The following is a 22,275-nucleotide window of genomic DNA, read 5'->3' on the forward strand; positions in this document are numbered from 1 at the left end:
AAGTGAATTTGAATAAAATGGAACCAGTCACAGTTTATTATTATCCCATAAAAGCGGGTTCTATACATCAGAGCATGCGACAGAAGACACTGAACACGGTGTGGTTATGACGAGTAGTCGTGGCGATACTGAGGCTTGCTGTGGAATCCCAGGCGCTCGCCACAGATCACGCTCTGGATGAGCCACTCAGCGGACACCAGCGGGACGTCCTGTGAGGTCACGCTCTCCTCCAGCAGCGCCGGGCAGGCGTGGTCGGTCACCACGGCGTCGAACCTCCCAGCAGGAACGTCTGCAGACAGGAGAACAGCCTCAGCACCACGTGGTCACAGAGCACGTTGTTTAAAGGTCGTGGCGTCGCTACCTGAACCGTCTTTGTCGCCCTGCAGCTGTCGGACTGACGAGGCTCCGCCCATCGTGATCAGCTGAGCCCAGAGCTCCGCCTCCTCCTGGAACACCAGGAGGAGGCGCAGGGATCTGAAGGGGCTGCAGCGAGGATGCCTGGAAGAGAGAACAGGAAGTAACCCTGAGGTCACCTGGAGTTCTGTAGAGGTCATGCAGTCGTGTCACGTGCACGGTCTATACAACTTTGGTTTTTCTTGGCTTCATCAATCTATTGTTTTATTAGTTCTCGAATGTTCTGTTTTAGATTCCTATTAAATATGAAACAAAGATCTGTGATTAATGATGACCTCATTTCTCCTGATGAACTTTTGCTCTTGAAGCTGCATTGACTCTTATTGTTGTAATGTGTTTTTTGTAGGATCCATATTTACATCGACTGCAGCCGCCAGGATTTTTTAAAGCTTCAGGTTGTTTTCTTGTTTTCTGATTTAAAAAGAAACACAAACCACATCAGGAAACACTGATAGACTCCACACAGGACAGATCAGTAAACCCCTGCTGGCTGGGAAGAGCCTCTTCTACTGAGGACTTCCTCTCGAAACAGGAAGTGAGAAAACACTGAGTGCTCCACCTCTGCACAGTTCATACTACACAACCTGTTGTCGGAGCCTTGCATGAGCTCCCTCTACAGGACAGACACTGACACTACACGAGCTGTGACCTGGAGACGCTGGAGGAATGAGCGCCTCCTGCTGGACGAGGTGAAACGCTTCAGTCTGCACCGAGTGTGTGTTTGTGTCCCTCACACTGAGTGTGTGGAACCAGCAGGAGGCGCTCTCTGCTGAAGATCAGGAGAAACTTGTGTCTTTAGTTATAAAACTCTGCTCCTGAAAAGACTGAAACATTTACACTCTTCTTTTTAAATGAGAGTTCTTTGTGTAACGTGTCGTTACCATGGCTACAGCAGCTTTTACAGCTGCTCAGGAAACATCTGGATAAGGGGCGTGGCCTTGCTGATACACAGTCAGCTGACCAGAGTCCAGTCTGCTGAAACCCAGTCCAACCCCACATGCTCCACACAACCCCCAGGTGGCGCTGCACCTACCACTCCACCACGGCGTCGTCCGGCCCCACCCCCGCCGGCAGCAGGTAGTTCCTGTAGTTCAGCAGCTTGTTCTCTTTGCAGCAGTCGCGAACCCAAACATGTGACACGCACGGCACGCCGCTGGCCAGGCACAGCAGGTACTTCCTGGTGCGGCAGTGCTGGTCGGCGATCAGCAGGCTCTGATAGGCTGCCTTACACTGAGAGGGAACCAATCACAGAGCAACACGGATCAAAGACCTTTAACCTTATGGAAGTGAAGCTGGAAGAACAGAAATAAAGTCTGGAATAACAAACACCATTAAACTAAAAGCATCAGAACATGTTCTCGACATATTTAACTTATATGTATTTATTTTATATGTAAAATATGTATAATTATAAAGAGTTTATTCATGAAGAGACAGAAACTTTAACAGCAGGAAACAATCCAGTTCAGACTGGTTTTACCAACTGAATAATTAGCTAATAAATTAAATTAAATGAATAACTGATTCTCTGACATCGACAGATTCACACGGATCCTCAGAACAAGGTCGTGTGGAGGTCACCTGCTCCTCGTTGAAGTCGGGCAGGATGAAGCCGCCGCCCCCCCGCAGCTGGGACTCTGTGTAGGCTTTGTTGAACCGACTGGTCTGAACTGGATCTGATGGAAACAACATCTGCTTTACTGAGGATTGAAGGAAGCTGCAGATGAGGAGCATGAGGAGCCAGAACCTTCCTCACCTTCCTCCTCCTCCTCTTCCTCCGTGAGCCTGTTGGTCAGTCGGTCGCTCTCCGACGACGCCGTCAGCATGAAGGCGAATCCCATGAAGAGAGAGGCGTTCTGAGGCAGCGGCCCCTGGGTCTCCGACACGTCAGCTGACTGACCGGGGGGGTCGGTGCCGCTGCCCGAGGTGTTACACACTCCCACCCGCTGAGCTGTGGACGGACACACACACACACACACACAGACACACACACACAAGCACAAGCACACATGTTAAACTGCAGGAATCACATCAGTTCACCCAAAACACAATTACAACGACAATTCTCCTTCAAACTTGATCTAGTCGAGCAGGTGTTTGTTTGTTGGCTGGTTTGTAAACAGGATTACATGAAAACTACTGGATGGATTTGCAGGAAACTTCCAGGAAACTTCCAGGAAACTTCCAGGAAACTTCCAGGAAACTTCCAGGAAACTTCCATGAATCCAGGCATTTCTTTTTGAATTTGTGTAATCTGTGCAGCTTGATGAAATGTAAGGAGAGTCGGGTCTGGGCGGGACAGGGAGCTCCATGATCAAGTTTGAACTTAATGATGTTTTGAGATGTCACAGATTTATCTGCAGGTTTTTAATACGACTGGATTCATCTAGAGAGAACCTCTTTGAACGATGAAGCACAGGTTCACACACGTTCTAGTGTTCGTGTCTGAGAACTGACGGAAACCCTCTGGAAACAAACACACCTGTGAGAAGCACCTGGTCCCTCCACCCGTGAACCATCACCAGGATCAAACCACACATTGTTCATTTACCAGATTAGTCTCAGCAGCAGCAGCCGGGCACACGAGGGTTAAACTCAGATCAAAGGAAATCACACGTTACTGATAAAATATTAATACTAAAGTATTCTAATAAAAAACAAATCACTTGGATTAACTGAGTTAAGAAAGAAGATTTCATAAATCACACGTTTCAGGAATCACGATGTTTAATTAAAATTATTTAGTAAAAATGTTTCTAAAAACATTAAAAAAATTCGGTGCTAAAAAATGCATCAATGACGACTAATTAAAACTTAAAATGTTTCCTATAAAATCTATTAAAATCTCATCCTCTGCTCCGTGTTTAACTAAGCGACTCAGTGAGTTGCTCTTTGGAGCGTGAGCTCATGGATCTGCTGAGGCGTCTCTGTACCGGCTCGGAGGCCCGGACCCCGCCGGCCCCTCTTAGCCGGCGTCCTGTCGTCCTCGGAGGTCGTCCTCAGCTTCCTCTTGCTGGAGGGGCCGGGGGTGCGGGGGCTGCGGTTGGGCGTGTCCTGACCTCCAGGGGTCACTCTGCGCCGCCTCTTCCCATCCACCAGGTTGTCTGAGGAAAAGGACAGAGACAGACGTTGTTTTATCTCCAGTAAAAATCACAAGAGGACGAGGAAACAAAGAGGTGAAGCTGTGTGAAGCTGCGTGAAGCTGCATGAAGCTGAATGAAGCTGTGTGAAGCCGCGTGAAGCTGCGTGAAGCTGTGTGAAGCTGTGTGAAGCTGTGTGAAGCTGTGTGAAGCCGTGTGAAGCTGTGTGAAGCTGTGTGAAGCCGTGTGAAGCCGTGTGAAGCCGTGTGAAGCCGTGTGAAGCTTTGTGAAGCTGCGTGAAGCTGCATGAAGCTTAGTGAAGCTGCATGAAGCTGTGTGAAGCTGTGTGAAGCTGCATGAAGCCACGTGAAGCCGTGTGAAGCTGCATGAAGCTTTGTGAAGCTGCGTGAAGCTTTGTGAAGCCGTGTGAAGCTGCATGAAGCTTTGTGAAGCTGCATGAAGCTGTGTGAAGCTGTGTGAAGCTGCGTGAAGCCGTGTGAAGCTGTGTGAAGCTGCGTGAAGCCGTGTGAAGCAGTGTGAAGCTGCGTGAAGCTGCGTGAAGCTGCATGAAGCTTTGTGAAGCTGCATGAAGCTGTGTGAAGCTGCGTGAAGCAGTGTGAAGCCGTGTGAAGCTGCGTGAAGCTGTGTGAAGCTGCATGAAGCTTTGTGAAGCCGTGTGAAGCCACATGAAGCTTTGTGAAGCTGTGTGAAGCTTTGTGAAGCCGTGTGAAGCTGTGTGAAGCCGTGTGAAGCTGTGTGAAGCCGTGTGAAGCTGTGTGAAGCTTTGTGAAGCTGCATGAAGCTGCGTGAAGCTGTGTGAAGCTGTGTGAAGCTTTGTGAAGCCGTGTGAAGCTGTGTGAAGCCACGTGAAGCTGTGTGAAGCCGTGTGAAGCTGCGTGAAGCAGTGTGAAGCTGCATGAAGCTGCGTGAAGCTGTGTGAAGCTGTGTGAAGCTGCGTGAAGCTGTGTGAAGCCGGGTGAAGCTGTGTGAAGCTTAGTGAAGCTGCGTGAAGCCGCGTGAAGCTGTGTGAAGCTGTGTGAAGCTGTGTGAAGCTGTGTGAAGCTGCGTGAAGCCGCGTGAAGCTCTGTGAAGCTGTGTGAAGCTGTGTGAAGCTGTGTGAAGCTGTGTGAAGCCGTGTGAAGCTGTGTGATGCCGTGTGAAGCTGTGTGAAGCTGTGTGAAGCTGCGTGAAGCCGCGTGAAGCTTTGTGAAGCTGTGTGAAGCTTTGTGAAGCTGTGTGAAGCCGTGTGAAGCTGCGTGAAGCTGTGTGAAGCTGTGTGAAGCTGTGTGAAGCTTTGTGAAGCAGTGTGAAGCTGCGTGAAGCTGCGTGAAGCCGTGTGAAGTCGTGTGAAGCTGCGTGAAGCTGCGTGAAGCTGCGTGAAGCTGTGTGAAGCTGCGTGAAGCTGTGTGAAGCCGTGTGAAGTCGTGTGAAGCTGCGTGAAGCTGCGTGAAGCTGCGTGAAGCTGCGTGAAGCCGCGTGAAGTCGTGTGAAGTCGTGTGAAGCTGCGTGAAGCTGCGTGAAGCTGCGTGAAGCTGCGTGAAGCTGCGTGAAGCTGCGTGAAGCCGTGTGAAGCCGTGTGAAGCCGTGTGAAGCTGTGTGAAGCTGCGTGAAGCTGCGTGAAGCTGCGTGAAGCCGTGTGAAGCTGCGTGAAGCTGCATGAAGCTGCGTGAAGCTGCGTGAAGCCGTGTGAAGCTGTGTGAAGCTGTGTGAAGCTGTGTGAAGCTGCATGAAGCCGTGTGAAGCTGCATGAAGCTGCATGAAGCTTTGTGAAGCCGTGTGAAGCTGTGTGAAGCTGTGTGAAGCAGTGTGAAGCTGCATGAATCTGCGTGAAGCTGCATGAATCTGCATGAAGCTGCATGAAGCCGGGTGAAGCTGTGTGAAGCCGTGTGAAGCTGTGTGAAGCTGTGTGAAGCTGTGTGAAGCTGCATGAAGCTTTGTGAAGCCGTGTGAAGCTGTGTGAAGCTGTGTGAAGCAGTGTGAAGCTGTGTGAAGCTGTGAAGCAGTGTGAAGCTGTGTGAAGCTGTGTGAAGCTGTGTGAAGCTGTGTGAAGCTGTGTGAAGCTGTGTGAAGCTGAATGAAGCTGCGTGAAGCTGTGTGAAGCCGCATGAAGCTGTGTGAGGCTGTGTGAAGCTGAATGAAGCTGCGTGAAGCTGTGTGAAGCTGCGTGAAGCCGCATGAAGCTGTGTGAAGCTGTGTGAAGCTGTGTGAAGCTGCGTGAAGCTGTGTGAAGCTGCGTGAAGCAGTGTGAAGCTGCATGAAGCTGCGTGAAGCTGTGTGAAGCTGCCTGAAGCTGCGTGAAGCTGTGTGAAGCTGCGTGAAGCTGTGTGAAGCTGCATGAAGCCGGGTGAAGCTGTGTGAAGCTGTGTGAAGCTGCATGAAGCCGTGTGAAGCTGCATGAAGCTGTGTGAAGCTGCGTGAAGCTGTGTGAAGCTGTGTGAAGCTGCATGAAGCCGGGTGAAGCTGTGTGAAGCTGCGTGAAGCTGTGTGAAGCTGCGTGAAGCTGTATGAAGCTTCGTGAAGCTGTGTGAAGCTGCGTGAAGCTGCGTGAAGCTGTGTGAAGCTGTATGAAGCTGTGTGAAGCTGTGTGAAGCTGTGTGAAGCTGCATGAAGCTGCGTGAAGCTGCGTGAAGCTGTGTGAAGCCGTGTGAAGCCGTGTGAAGCCGTGTGAAGCTGTGTGAAGCTGTGTGAAGCTGTGTGAAGCTGTGTGAAGCTGTGTGAAGCTGTGTGAAGCTGTGTGAAGCTGCATGAAGCTGCGTGAAGCTGCGTGAAGCTGTGTGAAGCTGTGTGAAGCCGTGTGAAGCCGTGTGAAGCCGTGTGAAGCCGTGTGAAGCCGTGTGAAGCTGTGTGAAGCTGTGTGAAGCTGTGTGAAGCTGCGTGAAGCCGTGTGAAGCCGTGTGAAGCTGTGTGAAGCTGCTTGAAGCTGCATGAAGCCGTGTGAAGCTGTGTGAAGCTGTGTGAAGCTGTGTGAAGCTGTGTACAGGCGCATCGGCAGTGAATTACACATCCAGCCTGTAGGGGGAGCCAGTGGGTCACCCTAGGTCAGAAACACTCCTCATGTCTGATCTCACCCAGGCTGATGTCCGAGGCCTTGGCCAGCGGCGTGGGGGGGGGCTGGTAGGGTCCGAGGCTGTGCTGCTCCCTCAGCCGGTTCCCCTGCTCCAGCGACAGGATGACCGAGCTGCGGTGGTACCAGCGGCTCTGCCCCTCCCGCTCCACGCTGTACGACAGCTCCGGGCCCTCCGACCTGTGACCCCGGACGACCCCTGAGGATCAAACGCTCGTCAGTTATCAACAATCTGAATATTCACTTCTAACTGAGGTTGTTTAGGCTCCTCCTCTTCCTCACCGATGCTGAAGTACTCGTCCTCGAGCAGAGCGGTGACCTCTGTCTCCAGGGGGATGGGGTCACACAGCAGGATGTCCCCCCCCCCCACCTCGCACTCGTAGCCGTCGTCGAACCGCAGGCGGAAGCTCCCCTCGCCGGCGTCCCGGATGATGCGTCCTGAGTAGAAGTATCCGTTGGACGACCACTTGGCGACGACCCTCAGGCCCACGAAGCTGCTGCCGGCCGACCCCCCCGCCTCTGGGGAGGAGCGCAGGGAGTCGGAGCGGCCGGGGGGCTCGCTGTCCGAGGGGCTGCCGGGGGGGCGGGGGGGCAGCATGCGGGTGAAGGGCTCGTCCTCTGAGGAGGACGGGGGGGCGCCATGAGCGCCGGGTCTCTGCAGGGAGCCGACAGCTCCGCCCCTTCAGAGAAACACGGGTCAGATCAGCTGACCTGGTTCTGATCCTCAACAAGTTTCTGGGTTTTATCATAAAATCTATTTCAGAACAATAAGCTGCGGAATATGAGTTCAGATTTGATTCAGGACTTGTTTACGTTGCTCATGATTTGATGATGAATGAATTTATTCAAAGTATCAAACTGGTTCCAGCTGCTTCCTCTGGTTTTAATCTAGTTTAAATCTTTGAGTTTTGGAAAGTGAGAGAAAACAACAATAAGCATTTTCACAATTTTAAGACATTTCATGGAAAACGTTTCTTCAGTCGGAGCAGCTGATTGGCTGATTGGTCATGACATCAAGGAGATTAGTGAAAAGAGGAAACGTGAAGTGTTACTGGGGGGGGGGACTCACCTGGACAGCGAGGAGCGGGAGGGGGGGCGGCCCCTTCGAGCTCTTCCTCTGGGAGCCAGTGGGACGAAGGCCCGGGACCCCGGGGGGCCGTAGCCTCTGTCCTTCACCACCACTGACCCCGCCCTTTGACCCCTGTGACCCCTCTGTGGATACCCACCGGCCCTCCTGGGACTGTGGACACACAGAGGGGACAGATGGAGCCGGTCAGGTCTCACAGGCACTGATCTGGGACCAGTCTCAAGAGGAAACTCCGCCCTGCTGAAGGAGGGCGGAGTCACTGACCCCAGGTCTGTGCCTGTAGAGCAACCTGCACCTGAGGCCGGATCAGTGAGCCACTGAGAGGGGGGGGGTGTTAGAAAGAGGAGGACCAGGAACCAGCATGCAGCGACAGACAGGTGAAGAGAGGCAGGACAGAGGAGGACCAGGGACTGAGGGGGAGGAGCTACCTGGAGGACCTGCCCCCTCGGCTGGACGGCACGATGAAGTCCGGCCTGGTGAAGCCGGTGCTGCTGCTGGTTCCTCCCGAGCTGTGCTGCAGGCTGGAGGCCTTGGACGACAGCGAGCTGATGTCCCCCAGGTCACCGGAGGTCATGGAGCTGCTGCCCGTCCGGCACGGCGAGATGTCGCTGTCCAACACGTGGCAGTCCACCAGCGGCTCCTCGCTCTCCTGGGGAGCAAAGAGATCAGCTCACATTCCTCATGTTCCTCAAGCTCCTCAAGTCACAACCAAACCAACATCTTCAACCTACAAAGCTTCACAGAATGATACATTTAACGACACATGTCTGAAGCAGAGTGAGGGTCTGTGGCGGTGAGAGGTCGTGAGGTCAGAACTCCTGAGTGGAGGGTTAGTCACGTGTTCCCTCTAGCAGGGGAAGCTGCTGTTACCTCAGAGACTTTGCGATCCACCTCTCTACCGTCTTCATAATAAACGTCTGTAATGATCCGTGTGATGGTGGTTCGCACTTCCTGGGTGGTGCGCACGTGTCTGCAGTGGGCGGGGCCTGTGGTTCTTCTGAAGGATGGAAACTCCCCCTTTTAGAGAAAACAGAGGAGAGTCAGATTCTGAATGTAAACAGCCATGTGAATGCACATGGATCTCCGTACCGCAGGACCTCTGCCGGGAAGCTGGTCTGCTGGGGCAGGGTCCGCTGTCAGAGCAGAGACACAGAGACTCAGAGACTCAAAGACTCAGGGACACAGAGACTCAGGGACACAGAGACTCAGGGACACAGAGACTCAGAGACTCAGAGACTCAGGGACTCAGAGACTCAGAGACACAGAGACTCAGAGACTCAGAGACTCAGGGACTCAGAGACTCAGAGACTCAGAGACTCAGGGACTCAGAGACTCAGAGACTCAGAGACACAGAGACACAGAGACACAGAGACTCAGAGACACAGAGACTCAGAGACTCATAGACTCAGAGACTCAGGCTTCAGCCTCAAACATCACTGAACAACACATTTCTAGTTGTCTGAGGGAAACACTTCCAGTTCCCCAAGATATTTGAAGCCGGACGTCATATTGAGTTGTTATAAAGTACAGTAACTTTAGTAAAAATGTGTAATTTGAATATATAGTCAAATAAATTATTTTACAAATTTTTTATAAAGAATTTTGCTTTATATTTGTGTTATTCTGCACAGTTGTGTTAATTTAACCAACGCGTTACTTTCTGACTCGGTTCGTTAGCTGCAGATGAAAAGTGAGAAATTCTGGTTAATTCGATTTCTCAGACATTTATTTATTTAAATTAAATTTGTCATGATCTATTTAAAAAAAAATAACACAAAAATAAATACCACTTAAACAATTCGTATTGCATGTAAGGATAAGCTTTGTGTGTATTATGTCAAATCAATTATTATTCAAAATGAACGTTGAATATGATAACCCCCTGTTGCTCCTCCCCCCTGACGGAGGACCGACCTTGTGGAACGGACTGGAGCTGACGGAGCCGTCCAAGGGCTTCTGGGAACTCGCCTTCAGTCGGGCACCTCGACTGTTTGGGGTGGGGGGCTCGGAGGAGTCGGGTGGTCCTCTCCTCTCCTCTGATTGGTCGGTGGGGGTGTTTACAGGGCTCTGCTGCGGCGCGGCTTGTGATTGGCTGTTGCATCCCAGCGAGGACGCCTGGGAGCTTCTCTGTGGCGAGGCGAAGAGCTCCGCCCTGCAGAGACGTTCAAACACGTGACGCTGTGACACATCTGGCTGATGACCAACACAAATACAGCTTCAATATCAGAATCTACAACTGGAAATTCAGATCCAGGAGCCAGGAGCCTGAAACCAGCTTCAGATCCCAGAGGAACCCTGTGCTGGTTCCTCTGGGATCTGAAACCAGCTTCAGATCCCAGAGGAACCCTGTGCTGGTTCCTCTGGGATCTGAAACCAGCTTCAGATCCCAGAGGAACCCTGTGCTGGTTCCAGACTCTCACCACACGGACATGCAGACGCCAGCAGAAGCGTAAGGAGAGCCTCCTCCACTGTCTCCTGGGAACATGTGAGCCCACAGACTGGTTCTGAACCAGAGCACAGGCTCCTCTCTGGGAGGGAGAACTTCTCAGATGCTCTGGTGATGTGACGTTCTCAGTGAGCTGCCTCTTCTGGATCCTGAGCTGATCTAATGAACCTTGGTCTTCAGACAAAGTGACTCTGCTCTAAGACGGATGAGAAGCAGCATCAGCCTCATCTTATTCAGATCCACCTGATCTGAGATTTCTCTCAACTATTTCTGAGAAGAAACAAGCGACCTAAAAACAGACTTCCACTGCTGAAGACCTTCTGAAACAACGACCTCACTTTTCCAAAGCAAGGGGACAAGACCACGCCTCCCATCGTCCCAGGGGAAGATTCACATGGTGCAAGAAATAGAAACGCATCCACCTCCAGGATCCAGAAGTAGGTCTCACACTCTGCTCCTCAGAGTCGTCCTCTTTGTGTCGACTAAAATACAACTCACACTTCCACAGGTCACATGGAGACAATCTCAACATGAGTATATAACCAAAGTTTAAAATAGAAATAACAGACAAATAATAAGTAACTCTATAAATGTGTGCAGCGTTTTCAATTAGTGAAAGCAGATTCACCAGAGTCAACATTTTCAGATCCCAACTTGTGCTGTTAAAACCAGAAGCAGAACAAACAGTCTCATCCGCTCACTATGATGCTGACTCATGCTGTTTAAAGTCTGTGCTTTAAAACAGGGGGAGATCGAGTTAAACAAACAGTTGTCAGTGACATTTCATGCAAACACAACTGACACTAGAAGAGGAGAGTGTAGAGATGTGAGAGTGTAGAGATGTGAGAGTGTAGAGATGTGAGAGTGTAGAGATGTGAGAGTGTAGAGATGTGAGAGTGTAGAGATGTGAGAGTGTAGAGATGTGAGAGTGTAGAGATGTGAGAGTGTAGAGATGTGAGAGTGTAGAGATGTGAGAGTGTAGAGATGTGAGAGTGTAGAGATGTGAGAGTGTAGAGATGTGAGAGTGTAGAGAGACTCCTGAAGCTGCAGCAGGACCTCACCTGACAGGTGTGATGTCCTCCTGCTGCCGGTGGACCTGCCGGACACGACTGAACACCGACGAGCTGCAGAGACATGAAGACACCACGCTTCACAAACAGCTGGAGATGCATCAAACCAGGGGGTTTCAACCGGGGGTCCGTGGCCCCCTGGTGGTCTGCAACGGCATTGCAGGGGGTCCGCAAAATTCACTTTGATATTTCAACACATTTCCAGATTACTCTTGAATATCGTGAAAAACATCTAAAATAAGAAAAATAGGTCTCAAATAATATAAAGGTGCTGGTGATCATGAGGTTAAACTGAAGTCGGCCTCAGTTGTTCGTGTGATATTGTATGATTATCATTTGTGACATATTGTGCATTACTTTGTCATCTTCCCTCTTCAGTTGTAGCCCCAGTTTATGATGATTGTTATTGATCACCGTTACTTTAACCTTCTCTCAACATGTCAGCTACATGTCTGTACATTTAAGTCATGAACGTTATATATTGATGTTCATATGGTTCTGAGATGCAGTACAACTACAAACTGCATTTTAATTTTGTTTTCAATTCTTAAACACTGAAAATCAACTGTTTTTGTTGTTTTTACACAGATTTTTGTAGATTTGTTTGAGGTTTTTAAATAAAACCAACACACACACACACACACACACACACACACACACACACACACACACACACACACACACACACACACACACACACACACACACACACACACACACACACACACACACACACACACACACACACACACACACACACACACACACACACACACACACGTCTGACTCATGTGTGGCTTCTGTTTTTCTATTTGTTGAGTTCTTGTGGCGTGTTGGAAACGTGTTGACCACGCCCACTGATCCTGTGGAGGGTCACTGACACTGGGTGAGAAGGCAGCAGAGCTTTACCTGGTTACAGCCTTGGAAACGGCCTTGACCACAGATGCGTCCTGGTCTGACAGCGCCGGCTCTGGTGGAAGGAAACAGATTACTGAGAGGGCGATGAGGGCGTCTCCATGGAAACCGTCTAGTCACTCCCAACAAGAGAATGAACAATGAAGGCGAGCGAGCGCCGCTCTTACTCTGCAGACTGAAGGACTCAGAGCTGCCTTCTTCAACTGGGGTCACCAGCTTCATCCTCAGGCTCAGCTTCCTGTCTCCAGGGTCCGTCCTGTCCTCGTCCCCAGACACAAGGTCGCTGGACGCCGGCGCCACGTCGCCAGAGACCACGCCCACATGGTCCGACTTCTCAGAAAAGATCTCTGGATAAAAAGATGGACAAAGTTCAGATGGTGTTGTGCTGCGAGACGCCGTGTCACGTGTCAGTGGAACCCACCAATGGGAGTGCTGTGTCTCAGCGACTGCTTCAGCTGATTGAGCAGAGGGGGCGTGGCTCCAGCAGCAGGACCAATCAGCTCCCCTTCTTTAGGAAGCGTGAAGTGGAAGGAAATCTCTGTAGTTGAGAAACATAGTTGGAATCAGATGAGATCTATTCCAGTTAATTGTTCCCATTAAAGGCAGATTTCTTACAGTCCCAACAGGGATGAAGTTTCCTACACGTCTGCATTCAGTTCAGTTGTGTCTCAATGGGTTTATTCAAACTGTTCAGAAAACGGGCTACGACTACAGTATTAATACGAAATCTGTTTTCAGACAGGAACTGAACCACAGACATGTCCTGGATCTGCAGCCTCCTGGTAACATGTGTGTAACATGTCAGAGTCCATGTGAGGAACCAGCAGGACGATGTGTGGAAGCTTCCCAGAGAGCGAGGGGACGTGTGGACGAGGACGTCCAAAGACTATTTTACAGAGGTCATGTCGGTGAGAAACGGTGAAACAACGTGAGACAACATGAGACACAGGAGAGACAAAGGTGAGACAACGTGAGACACAGGAGAGACAAAGGTGAGACAACACGAGATAAGGTGAGACAACGTGAGACACAGGAGAGACAAGCGGTGAGACAAAGGTGAAACAACGTGAGACAAAGGTGAGACAAAGGTGAGACAACGTGAGACAATGTGAGAGACAAAGGTGAGACAACACGAGACAACATGAGATGTGTGAGTAGGGATGGGCATAATTAATCGACGATCGATTAATTGATCATAAAGAATTTCGTCGATGACATTATTTTGTCTTCGACGAAATTCTGTTGCGTTCACTGCCAACACTGCGAAGCTATACGTCTCCATGAGCGCATGAGGAGTCCACTGCTCTTCTTCAAGTAGGAGGGCAGAATATCCGATTTGCCTGAACGCAGCACGGTGAGGATGTTAGCAGCTGTAGGAAGCAGCCCGGAGTTATACTCTACAAGCCCCTCTGAGGGACCAGCAGCTAGCCGCTGGGAGCTAGCTGGATTTAAAGGTTCTCGACCTCTCAGTCCGGTTGTTGTCACGTCATCAATCCCAGGACCCCTCACCCAGACCCGGGTCTCTACGGGTTCCCTTCCCCGTAGACTGAGGGTCCGTGTGCGGACATGAAGCCGAGCTAGCGGAGGCAAGCTCCAAAGCTAGCCCCTTCGGACCCGGACAAAGCCGGGTCTGGTGGAGGGGTTCCGGGAGTGAGAACGTGACAACCACCGGACTGAGAGGTCGAGAACTGTTAGATCCAGCTAGCTCCCAGCGGCTAGCTGCTCTCATCAGCTAGCTGCTCTCAGTGGGGCTTAGGAGTACAGCAGCGCTTATTTACAAGTGTAACATTGAACGGATCCTGTTTAACTGCCACAAGAGTTGTTCATCTTGTAATAACGATCTCAATGAGGAAACACGCTGTGTTTTTTCTATTTTCACTGCATTTTAACAGTCTATAAATAGTGTATTTTAATATAAAAATATTGATGATTAATCGAAAATTCGTCATTAACTCTCCCGACGATCGATTGAGACAATTTAATCGAATACCCATCCCTAATTGTGAGACAACGTGAGACAAAGGTGAGACAAAGGTGAGACAAAGGTGAGACAACGTGAGACAAAGGTGAGACAACGTGAGACAACGTGAGACAAAGGTGAGACAACGTGAGACAACGTGAGACAACGTGAGACAAAGGTGAGACAACGTGAGACAACGTGAGACAAAGGCGAGACAACGTGAGACAAAGGTGAGACAACGTGAGACAACGTGAGACAAAGGTGAGACAAAGGTGAGACAACGTGAGACAAAGGTGAGACAACGTGAGACAAAGGTGAGACAAAGGTGAGACAATGTGAGACAACGTGAGACAACATGAGACACAGGAGAGACAAAGGTGAGACAACACGAGATGTGTGAGATAATGTGAGACATCGTGAGACACAGGAGAGACGAGCGGTGAGTCTGCTTCACTTTACCTCCCGAACTGTCACTGAGGCTCTTGTCTTTCAGCACATCCGGTTGAGGCCCCGCCCTCTTCGTCTGAGGCAGCCTATCGAGTGCCGTGTTCACCTTCTTCTTCAGAGACTGGGACTCATGGCCGTTGGTGGAGGCGGACACGCTGACTCTGATTGGCTGAGAGCTGTTGGTGGCATCGCTCTTCAGGATCTGGGAGTGTCTCTCGCTGTCTGTAACCACGACGACGCTGTCCCCTCCCTGCTCGTCACTGTCGTCCTCCATCGGCTCAGGACTCATCAGTTCACTCTGAGAGAGAGCGAGAGCCATTCCTGAAGCCCCGCCTCCCTTTGCACTCTCCTCCATCACCTCCTCCTCCTCCTGGTCCATCGTGTTGCTGTGCGTCTGCGACACTGATTCCACACAGCGACTCGTGGTGGCTCCGCCTCCAACGTCCACAGCAGACGTCTGAGAGCAGACGGCCTGCACAGGCAGGCTACAGGGCGGGGGGGTGTCTGACGGAGTCTCCTGCACACAGATGCTCACAGACGAGTGGGAGGAGTCCAGCTTCGGAGGAGAGCAGGACGCCGCGGCTGCAGAGGTCGTCTCTTTGCCGTCTTTTACATTCACAGTTTGTACGTCCAGAGCAGCTTCAGCCTGGACTCGTTCCACGGGACACTTCGCTGATCGGGCCGAGCCGGAAGCTTGAGCAGTAGTGAGTGACACTGGGGGGGGGGCGCTGCTGCTCCTCTGGTCCCGGCACAGAGTCACAGAGTCTCTGGTGTCTGCAGCCGGAGGCTCCTCAAACTCCTCGATCTGCGTGGCCTGACTGTCGTCCTCCGGCGGCGCTGAGCTCGGCTGAGTGATCGCACGCAGCTGCAGAGGGGGGGGGGACGCTGCCGACTCCAGAAGCTGAGACTCGCTCTCACGAGGCGTCGACCTCTGACCTCCAGGCTCCAGACTCGGAGTCGGAACAAACACATCCTGAGGAAACAGAAAGAAGAGTCACACAGGAACTACAGGAAGTGTTCCATCTCAATAATGTGAATTACCTGCTGATTGGAGGATTCATTGGTTTGATGTGAGAAAAGCAAACTGTGTAATTTAATAAGTAACTTCATTCATTCACTTGACTATTTAATTTCAGTTGATTGAAATAAACGTTGAATGATAAGTTTTTAGATTGAATCAATGGAAATTACTAATTTATAAAGTGAATGAAATGAAACATTCTCTGGTTCCAGCTTCTTTCAGCTCAGGACTTTTAGATCAATGTAAACTGAATATCTGGGTTTTGGAGAATTTCTGGTAATTTTCTTTATTCTCTCTTGATATTTTAGACTCAACAATAAATTCAAGATTTCAAAATGTATCAACTTGAGAATTTGATGATGAAAAAAAGAGAGTAGTACACACATGAGAGAACTCTGGCTGGGAGGGTAAAGAGAGAGTACGATCCAACGCAAAACCAGGGGAGTTCTGGGATACCGGCGTGGAGGAGGATGGGTGGAGCTTAGAGGCGGCGTCCGTTTCCATTGGCTGTTCTTCCTTCTCCCCTGCTCGATCTTCTGGGGGCAACGAAGTATCCATGGGTTCATCAGCACCTAGCCAAGCACAAGACTTTGAGCTCCACTCACTGGATAACGTGTTCATATTTAAATTCAGTCTTTTATAATGATCATAATAGCTTGCATGTATAGAGAACCTTTCAGGGGACGCAAGGACACTTTACAAATGTCCTTGAGAGGACAGACCAGAAGAGAAAAGAGAAAGGTTGGGGTTGGGTGGAGCATTAACTGAGGCCAAAGGCCTTAGAGGACAGGTGGTGCTTCAGGAGGTTTGAAGGTGCAGCGCTGCAGACTGGTGGTGGAGAAGTGTTACTGGTTTACCGTGTTGGTGCTGCGGTCCGGTCGGGGAGCTGGGGACGATGATGGTGTGGCTGAAGCCGTCTGGAGTCGGAGCAACGTAGTCAGCAGAGCTCCTAGAAAAGAAAGATGACATCCTGTCATTTACTGGGCTGCACGAGGTTCAACAGACCAGCCCGTGTGAGACTTACTGGGACAGACTCTCCTGCACCAGCGTTCCCTGTCCAGACAGATGCAGCAGGCGCAGGGTGTGGGCCGGGGTCAGGGTCGGGGTCAGGGCCGGGGTCAGGGTCAGGGCCGGGGTCAGGGCCGGGGTCGGGGTCGGGTGACCCTGCTGCTCAGACACTGTGCTGTCCACTGCAGCCGCTGAGAGCAACACAAGATACAAGCAGTGTTAAAGAGCGGCTGCTTGTCAACAACCTGCAGGAACCTTCAAGGGTCCTCGTCTGCAGATCAACTCCATCCCTCCAGAAGACCACCAGGGGTCCGAATCAAGATCCCTTACATCAAGTTACAAGTTCAAAGAAGTTCATTGTTACTAAATCACCTCACTCTCAGGACTGGCTCATTAGATGTGTAATGCAGTTCACACACAGTACCCGTGTGTGCTGTGTGTGTGTGTGTGTGTGTGTGTGTGTGTGTGTGTGTGTGTGTGTGTGTGTGTGTGTGTGTGTGTGTGTGTGTGTGTGTGTGTGTGTGTGTGTGTGTGTGTGTGTGTGTGTGTGTGTGTGTGTGTGTGAACTCACCCGTCTTGTCAGCATCGAACATGTCTTCCTGTGAGGACGGGACCTGGCAGTCCAGCTGCCTGTGGTCACTGGAGGCCTGGAGCCCCTCGGAGGCCTGGAGCCCCTCGGAGGCCTGGAGCCCCTCGGAGGCCTGGAGCCCCTCGGAGGCCTGGAGACCCTCGGAGGCCTGGAGACCCTCGGAGGCCTGGAGACCCTCGGAGGCCTGGAGACCCCCGGAGGCCTGGAGACCCTCGGAGGCCTGGAGACCCTCGGAGGCCTGGAGACCCTGGACGCTCAGCTGCCGGCCTGAAGGAGCTGCCGAGTCCGACGAGCTGCTGGAGCTCACCTCAGATCTGCAGGAGCACAAACACAAACTGTTCCAACCAGATCAGCGTCTGGAATGAATGTAGAACCTGAAGCAGCAGATGGGTCAGTACCTCACAGATGTGTTGTCCTGAGCGGCTGAGGGGGTGGAGCTCTGCTCTGCTGGGAGGAGAAGCAGCTGGACGTTAGATGGACGCTCATCACCATCAGCTTGGCTGAGGTCATGTTCTATAAATAACAGGCCTAATGCCTATATGATCAAATAACGAAATATAAAAAGGAATCTGAAAAATACCTAGTTTGTCGTGTCTCTCACAGTCCCCCCCCCGACTGTTCACTGCTTCACTGCACAGATCCTGAGTCTGTGACAGCTCGAGGAAACCGAGCTGAGAAGTTTCCTCTGACACACACACACACATACAGATGTTATGAGGAGCAAACATGTGGAGATATCGAGTTGTTGAACGTGCTTCATGTAATTCTTTAATCAGAGAGAAGAACTGGTACCCTCCGGTGGACAGTGTGTGGTAGAGTCAGCCCCAGAATCCATTTCTGTTTCCTCTGGTGAACTCCTGAAAGAAAAGTGAAGACACTTCACGACTGCAGCAGAGAAACATCGATCTTCAAACATGTCGGCTCCACCTACTTCTTGTTTGGAGGAGGGCAGGTGTGGAGAACTTCACTCTCCTCCTGGAACGCTGAGCTCGGCTGGATTGTTGTGAGAATACCTGAATAAAGAAGAACAAGTTAAAGTGTTAGATATTTATAAGAGGAGAGTGATGTTTATTATACATGTCATAGTGCCACTGACCAGGTTCAGCCTGGTTGTTGCTCTGGGAGCTCTCCGAGTCCGTCTGAGAGCTTCTGCTTCCCAGAGGTGAGGAGATCAGCTCCTGTGAAGAAGAAGAGTTCTCTCATCTCACAGAACAAACGTTCCACACAATATGAACTGATAGTAGCAACACAAGTTCACATCAACTCTGACCTTCACTGGAGAGGGAAAGAGAAGATTCAGATCATGTTGAAGAAATTAAACCAAAGTGCAAATTTAACTAAATCAGATCCAGCTGTTGTAAGAACGATTTCCTGCTCATGGACAAGAAGAAAGAATCTCATTGTGATGAGTGATATGGTTATGGTTAACTCCTACCCCTCATGAGTGATATGGTTATGGTTAACCTCTACCCATCATGAGTGATATTATGGTTAACCTCTACCCATCATGAGTGATATGGTTATGGTTAACTCCTACCCCTCATGAGTGATATGGTTATGGTTAACTCCTACCCCTCATGAGTGATATGGTTATGGTTAACTCCTACCCCTCATGAGTGATATGGTTATGGTTAACTCCTACCCATCATGAGTGATATGGTTATGGTTAACTCCTACCCCTCATGAGTGATATGGTTATGATTAACCCCTACCTATCATGAGTGATATGGTTATGGTTAACTCCTACCCCTCATGAGTGATATGGTTATGGTTAACCCCTACCTATCATGAGTGATATGGTTATGATTAACCTCTACCCATCATGAGTGATATGGTTATGATTAACTCCTACCCCTCATGAGTGATATGGTTATGGTTAACCTCTACCCCTCATGAGTGATATAGTTATGGTTAACCTCTACCCCTCATGAGTGATATGGTTATGGTTAACCTCTACCCCTCATGAGTGATATGGTTATGGTTAACTCCTACCCCTCATGAGTGATATGGTTATGGTTAACTCCTACCCCTCATGAGTGATATGGTTATGATTAACTCCTACCCCTCATGAGTGATATGGTTATGGTTAACTCCTACCCCTCATGAGTGATATGGTTATGGTAATGGTTAACTCCTACCCCTCATGAGTGATATGGTTATGGTTAACTCCTACCCCTCATGAGTGATATGGTTATGGTTTACTCCTACCCCTCATGAGTGATATGGTTATGGTTAACTCCTACTCCTCATGAGTGATATGGTTATGGTTAACCCCTACCCATCATGAGTGATATGGTTATGATTAACCTCTACCCATCATGAGTGATATGGTTATGGTTAACTCCTACCCCTCATGAGTGATATGGTTATGGTTAACCCCTACCTATCATGAGTGATATGGTTATGGTTAACTCCTACCCCTCATGAGTGATATGGTTATGGTTAACTCCTACCCCTCATGAGTGATATGGTTATGGTTAACTCCTACCCATCATGAGTGATATGGTTATGGTTAACTCCTACCCCTCATGAGTGATATGGTTATGGTTAACCCCTACCTATCATGAGTGATATGGTTATGATTAACCTCTACCCATCATGAGTGATATGGTTATGATTAACTCCTACCCCTCATGAGTGATATGGTTATGGTTAACTCCTACCCCTCATGAGTGATATGGTTATGGTTAACCCCTACCTATCATGAGTGATATGGTTATGGTTAACTCCTACCCCTCATGAGTGATATGGTTATGGTTAACCCCTACCTATCATGAGTGATATGGTTATGATTAACCTCTACCCATCATGAGTGATATGGTTATGATTAACTCCTACCCCTCATGAGTGATATGGTTATGGTTAACTCCTACCCCTCATGAGTGATATGGTTATGGTTAACCCCTACCTATCATGAGTGATATGGTTATGGTTAACTCCTACCCCTCATGAGTGATATGGTTATGGTTAACCCCTACCTATCATGAGTGATATGGTTATGGTTAACTCCTACCCCTCATGAGTGATATGGTTATGGTTAACCCCTACCTATCATGAGTGATATGGTTATGATTAACCTCTACCCATCATGAGTGATATGGTTATGGTTAACCCCTACCCATCATGAGTGATATGGTTATGGTTAACTCCTACCCCTCATGAGTGATATGGTTATGGTTAACTCCTACCCCTCATGAGTGATATGGTTATGGTTAACCCCTACCCATCATGAGTGATATGGTTATGGTTAACTCCTACCCCTCATGAGTGATATGGTTATGGTTAACTCCTACCCCTCATCAGTGATATGGTTATGGTTAACTCCTACCCCTCATCAGTGATATGGTTATGGTTAACTCCTACCCCTCATGAGTGATATGGTTATGGTGAAATCCTACCCCTCATGAGTGATATGGTTATGGTTAACTCCTACCCCTCATGAGTGTTATGGTTATGGTTAACTCCTACCCCTCATGAGTGATATGGTTATGGTTAACTCCTACCCCTCATGAGTGATATGGTTATGGTTAACTCCTACCCCTCATGAGTGATATGGTTATGGTTAACCCCTACCCCTCATGAGTGATATGGTTATGGTTAACTCCTACCCCTCATGAGTGATATGGTTATGGTTAACTCCTACCCCTCATGAGTGATATGGTTATGGTTAACTCCTACCCATCATGAGTGATATGGTTATGGTTAACTCCTACCCCTCATGAGTGATATGGTTATGGTTAACTCCTACCCCTCATGAGTGATATGGTTATGATTAACTCCTACCCCTCATGAGTGATATGGTTATGCTTGGTAGTGTTAGTCAGTTAGTTCATTAGTTAGTTAGTCTGCATGATAGCTAGTTAGATGTGCAGTCAGTATATATCTTTATGTTTTCACAGTATTGATAAGTTCTTCTTCCTCTGCTCCACAGCACAGACAGCACCTGTATTACAGAAGCTAGCATTAGCATTAGCTCACCAGCACCGGGCTCCGGGCGCTGGGCTGCAGGTCGGACAGACGCCGGGCCAGCAGGGCTCGGTAGCTGCTCTCCGGGTCGTCCTCCAGGGCCGCGCTGTCCGGCTGCGAGTCCTCCACGATCAGACACGGGTTGTCGGGCTGCGGGAGGCTGGAGTCCAGGTCCCCGGGATCCATGAGGCCAGGGCCGGGCTGTGGGTCGTTCCTCTGCGGGCAGAGACAGGACGGAGGAGCGGGGATGTTAGCAGCCACCGGCCGGTGTTAGCATGGGAGCTACACTGATCTAGCTGCTATCGCCCAACAACAGAGTCGATTCCCCGGGACAAACTGCTCCTCTCCCCCGGGACGAACTGCTCCTCTCCCCCGGGACAAACTGCTCCTCTCCCCCGGGACAAACTGCTCCTCACCCCCGGTACAAACTGCTCCTCTCCCCCGGGACGAACTGCTCCTCTCCCCCGGGACGAACTGCTCCTCTCCCCCGGGACAAACTGCTCCTCAACCCCGGGACAAACTGCTCCTCTCCCCCGGGACAAACTGCTCCTCTCCCCCGAGACAAACTGCTCCTCTCCCCCGGGACAAACTGCTCCTCTCCCCCGGGACAAACTGCTCCTCTCCCTCGGTACAAACTGCTCCTCTCCCCCGGGACGAACTGCTCCTCTCCCCCGGTACAAACTGCTCCTCTCCCCCGGGACGAACTGCTCCTCTCCCCCGGGACGAACTGCTCCTCTCCCCCGGGACAAACTGCTCCTCTCCCCCGGGACGAACTGCTCCTCTCCCCCGGGACGAACTGCTCCTCTCCCCCGGGACAAACTGCTCCTCTCCCCCGGGACAAACTGCTCCTCAACCCCGGGACAAACTGCTCCTCTCCCCCGGGACAAACTGCTCCTCTCCCCCGAGACAAACTGCTCCTCTCCCCCGGGACAAACTGCTCCTCTCCCCCGGGACAAACTGCTCCTCTCCCTCGGTACAAACTGCTCCTCTCCCCCGGGACGAACTGCTCCTCTCCCCCGGTACAAACTGCTCCTCTCCCCCGGGACGAACTGCTCCTCTCCCCCGGGACGAACTGCTCCTCTCCCCCGGGACAAACTGCTCCTCTCCCCCGGGACAAACTGCTCCTCAACCCCGGGACAAACTGCTCCTCTCACCCGGGACAAACTGCTCCTCTCCCCCGGTACAAACTGCTCCTCTCACCCGGGACG

At 50.5% G+C, this 22,275-nt stretch overlaps 1 protein-coding gene across 1 annotated transcript; it reads right to left on the minus strand.

Annotated features, from left to right (window-relative positions):
* Positions 1 to 13: 13 nt before the first annotated feature.
* tp53bp1 (tumor protein p53 binding protein, 1) lies at positions 14 to 21,398 on the minus strand. The gene is made up of 26 exons (XM_061068698.1): positions 21,080 to 21,398; positions 18,198 to 18,279; positions 18,033 to 18,114; positions 17,894 to 17,958; positions 17,682 to 17,786; positions 17,500 to 17,545; positions 17,084 to 17,415; positions 16,529 to 16,703; positions 16,362 to 16,453; positions 15,889 to 16,076; positions 14,496 to 15,456; positions 12,498 to 12,614; positions 12,244 to 12,423; positions 12,071 to 12,131; positions 11,153 to 11,215; positions 9,560 to 9,797; positions 8,516 to 8,662; positions 8,074 to 8,294; positions 6,841 to 7,238; positions 6,563 to 6,757; positions 3,348 to 3,518; positions 2,171 to 2,365; positions 1,996 to 2,090; positions 1,448 to 1,644; positions 362 to 498; positions 14 to 289 (listed from the first exon to the last, which is right to left on the minus strand). The coding sequence occupies exons 1-26, from the start codon at positions 21,251 to 21,253 to the stop codon at positions 105 to 107; spliced, it is 4,902 nt and encodes a 1,633-aa protein (XP_060924681.1). The 5' UTR covers positions 21,254 to 21,398; the 3' UTR covers positions 14 to 104.
* Positions 21,399 to 22,275: the final 877 nt, after the last annotated feature.

The sequence above is a fragment of the Limanda limanda genome, chromosome 3, assembly GCF_963576545.1.
Source record: "Limanda limanda chromosome 3, fLimLim1.1, whole genome shotgun sequence".
Classification (NCBI taxonomy): domain Eukaryota; kingdom Metazoa; phylum Chordata; class Actinopteri; order Pleuronectiformes; family Pleuronectidae; genus Limanda; species Limanda limanda.

Bases quoted from the DNA above. Each gene is read 5' to 3' on its own strand.
- tp53bp1 (XM_061068698.1), bottom strand. From the start codon at position 21,253: ATGGATCCCGGGGACCTGGACTCCAGCCTCCCGCAGCCCGACAACCCG. The intron at 16,454-16,528 runs GTAAGTCTCACA...TTTCTTTTCTAG, and splicing joins GTGCAGGAGAGTCTGTCCCA to GAGCTCTGCTGACTACGTTG. The intron at 6,758-6,840 runs GTGAGGAAGAGG...TTTGATCCTCAG, and splicing joins GGACGAGTACTTCAGCATCG to GGGTCGTCCGGGGTCACAGG.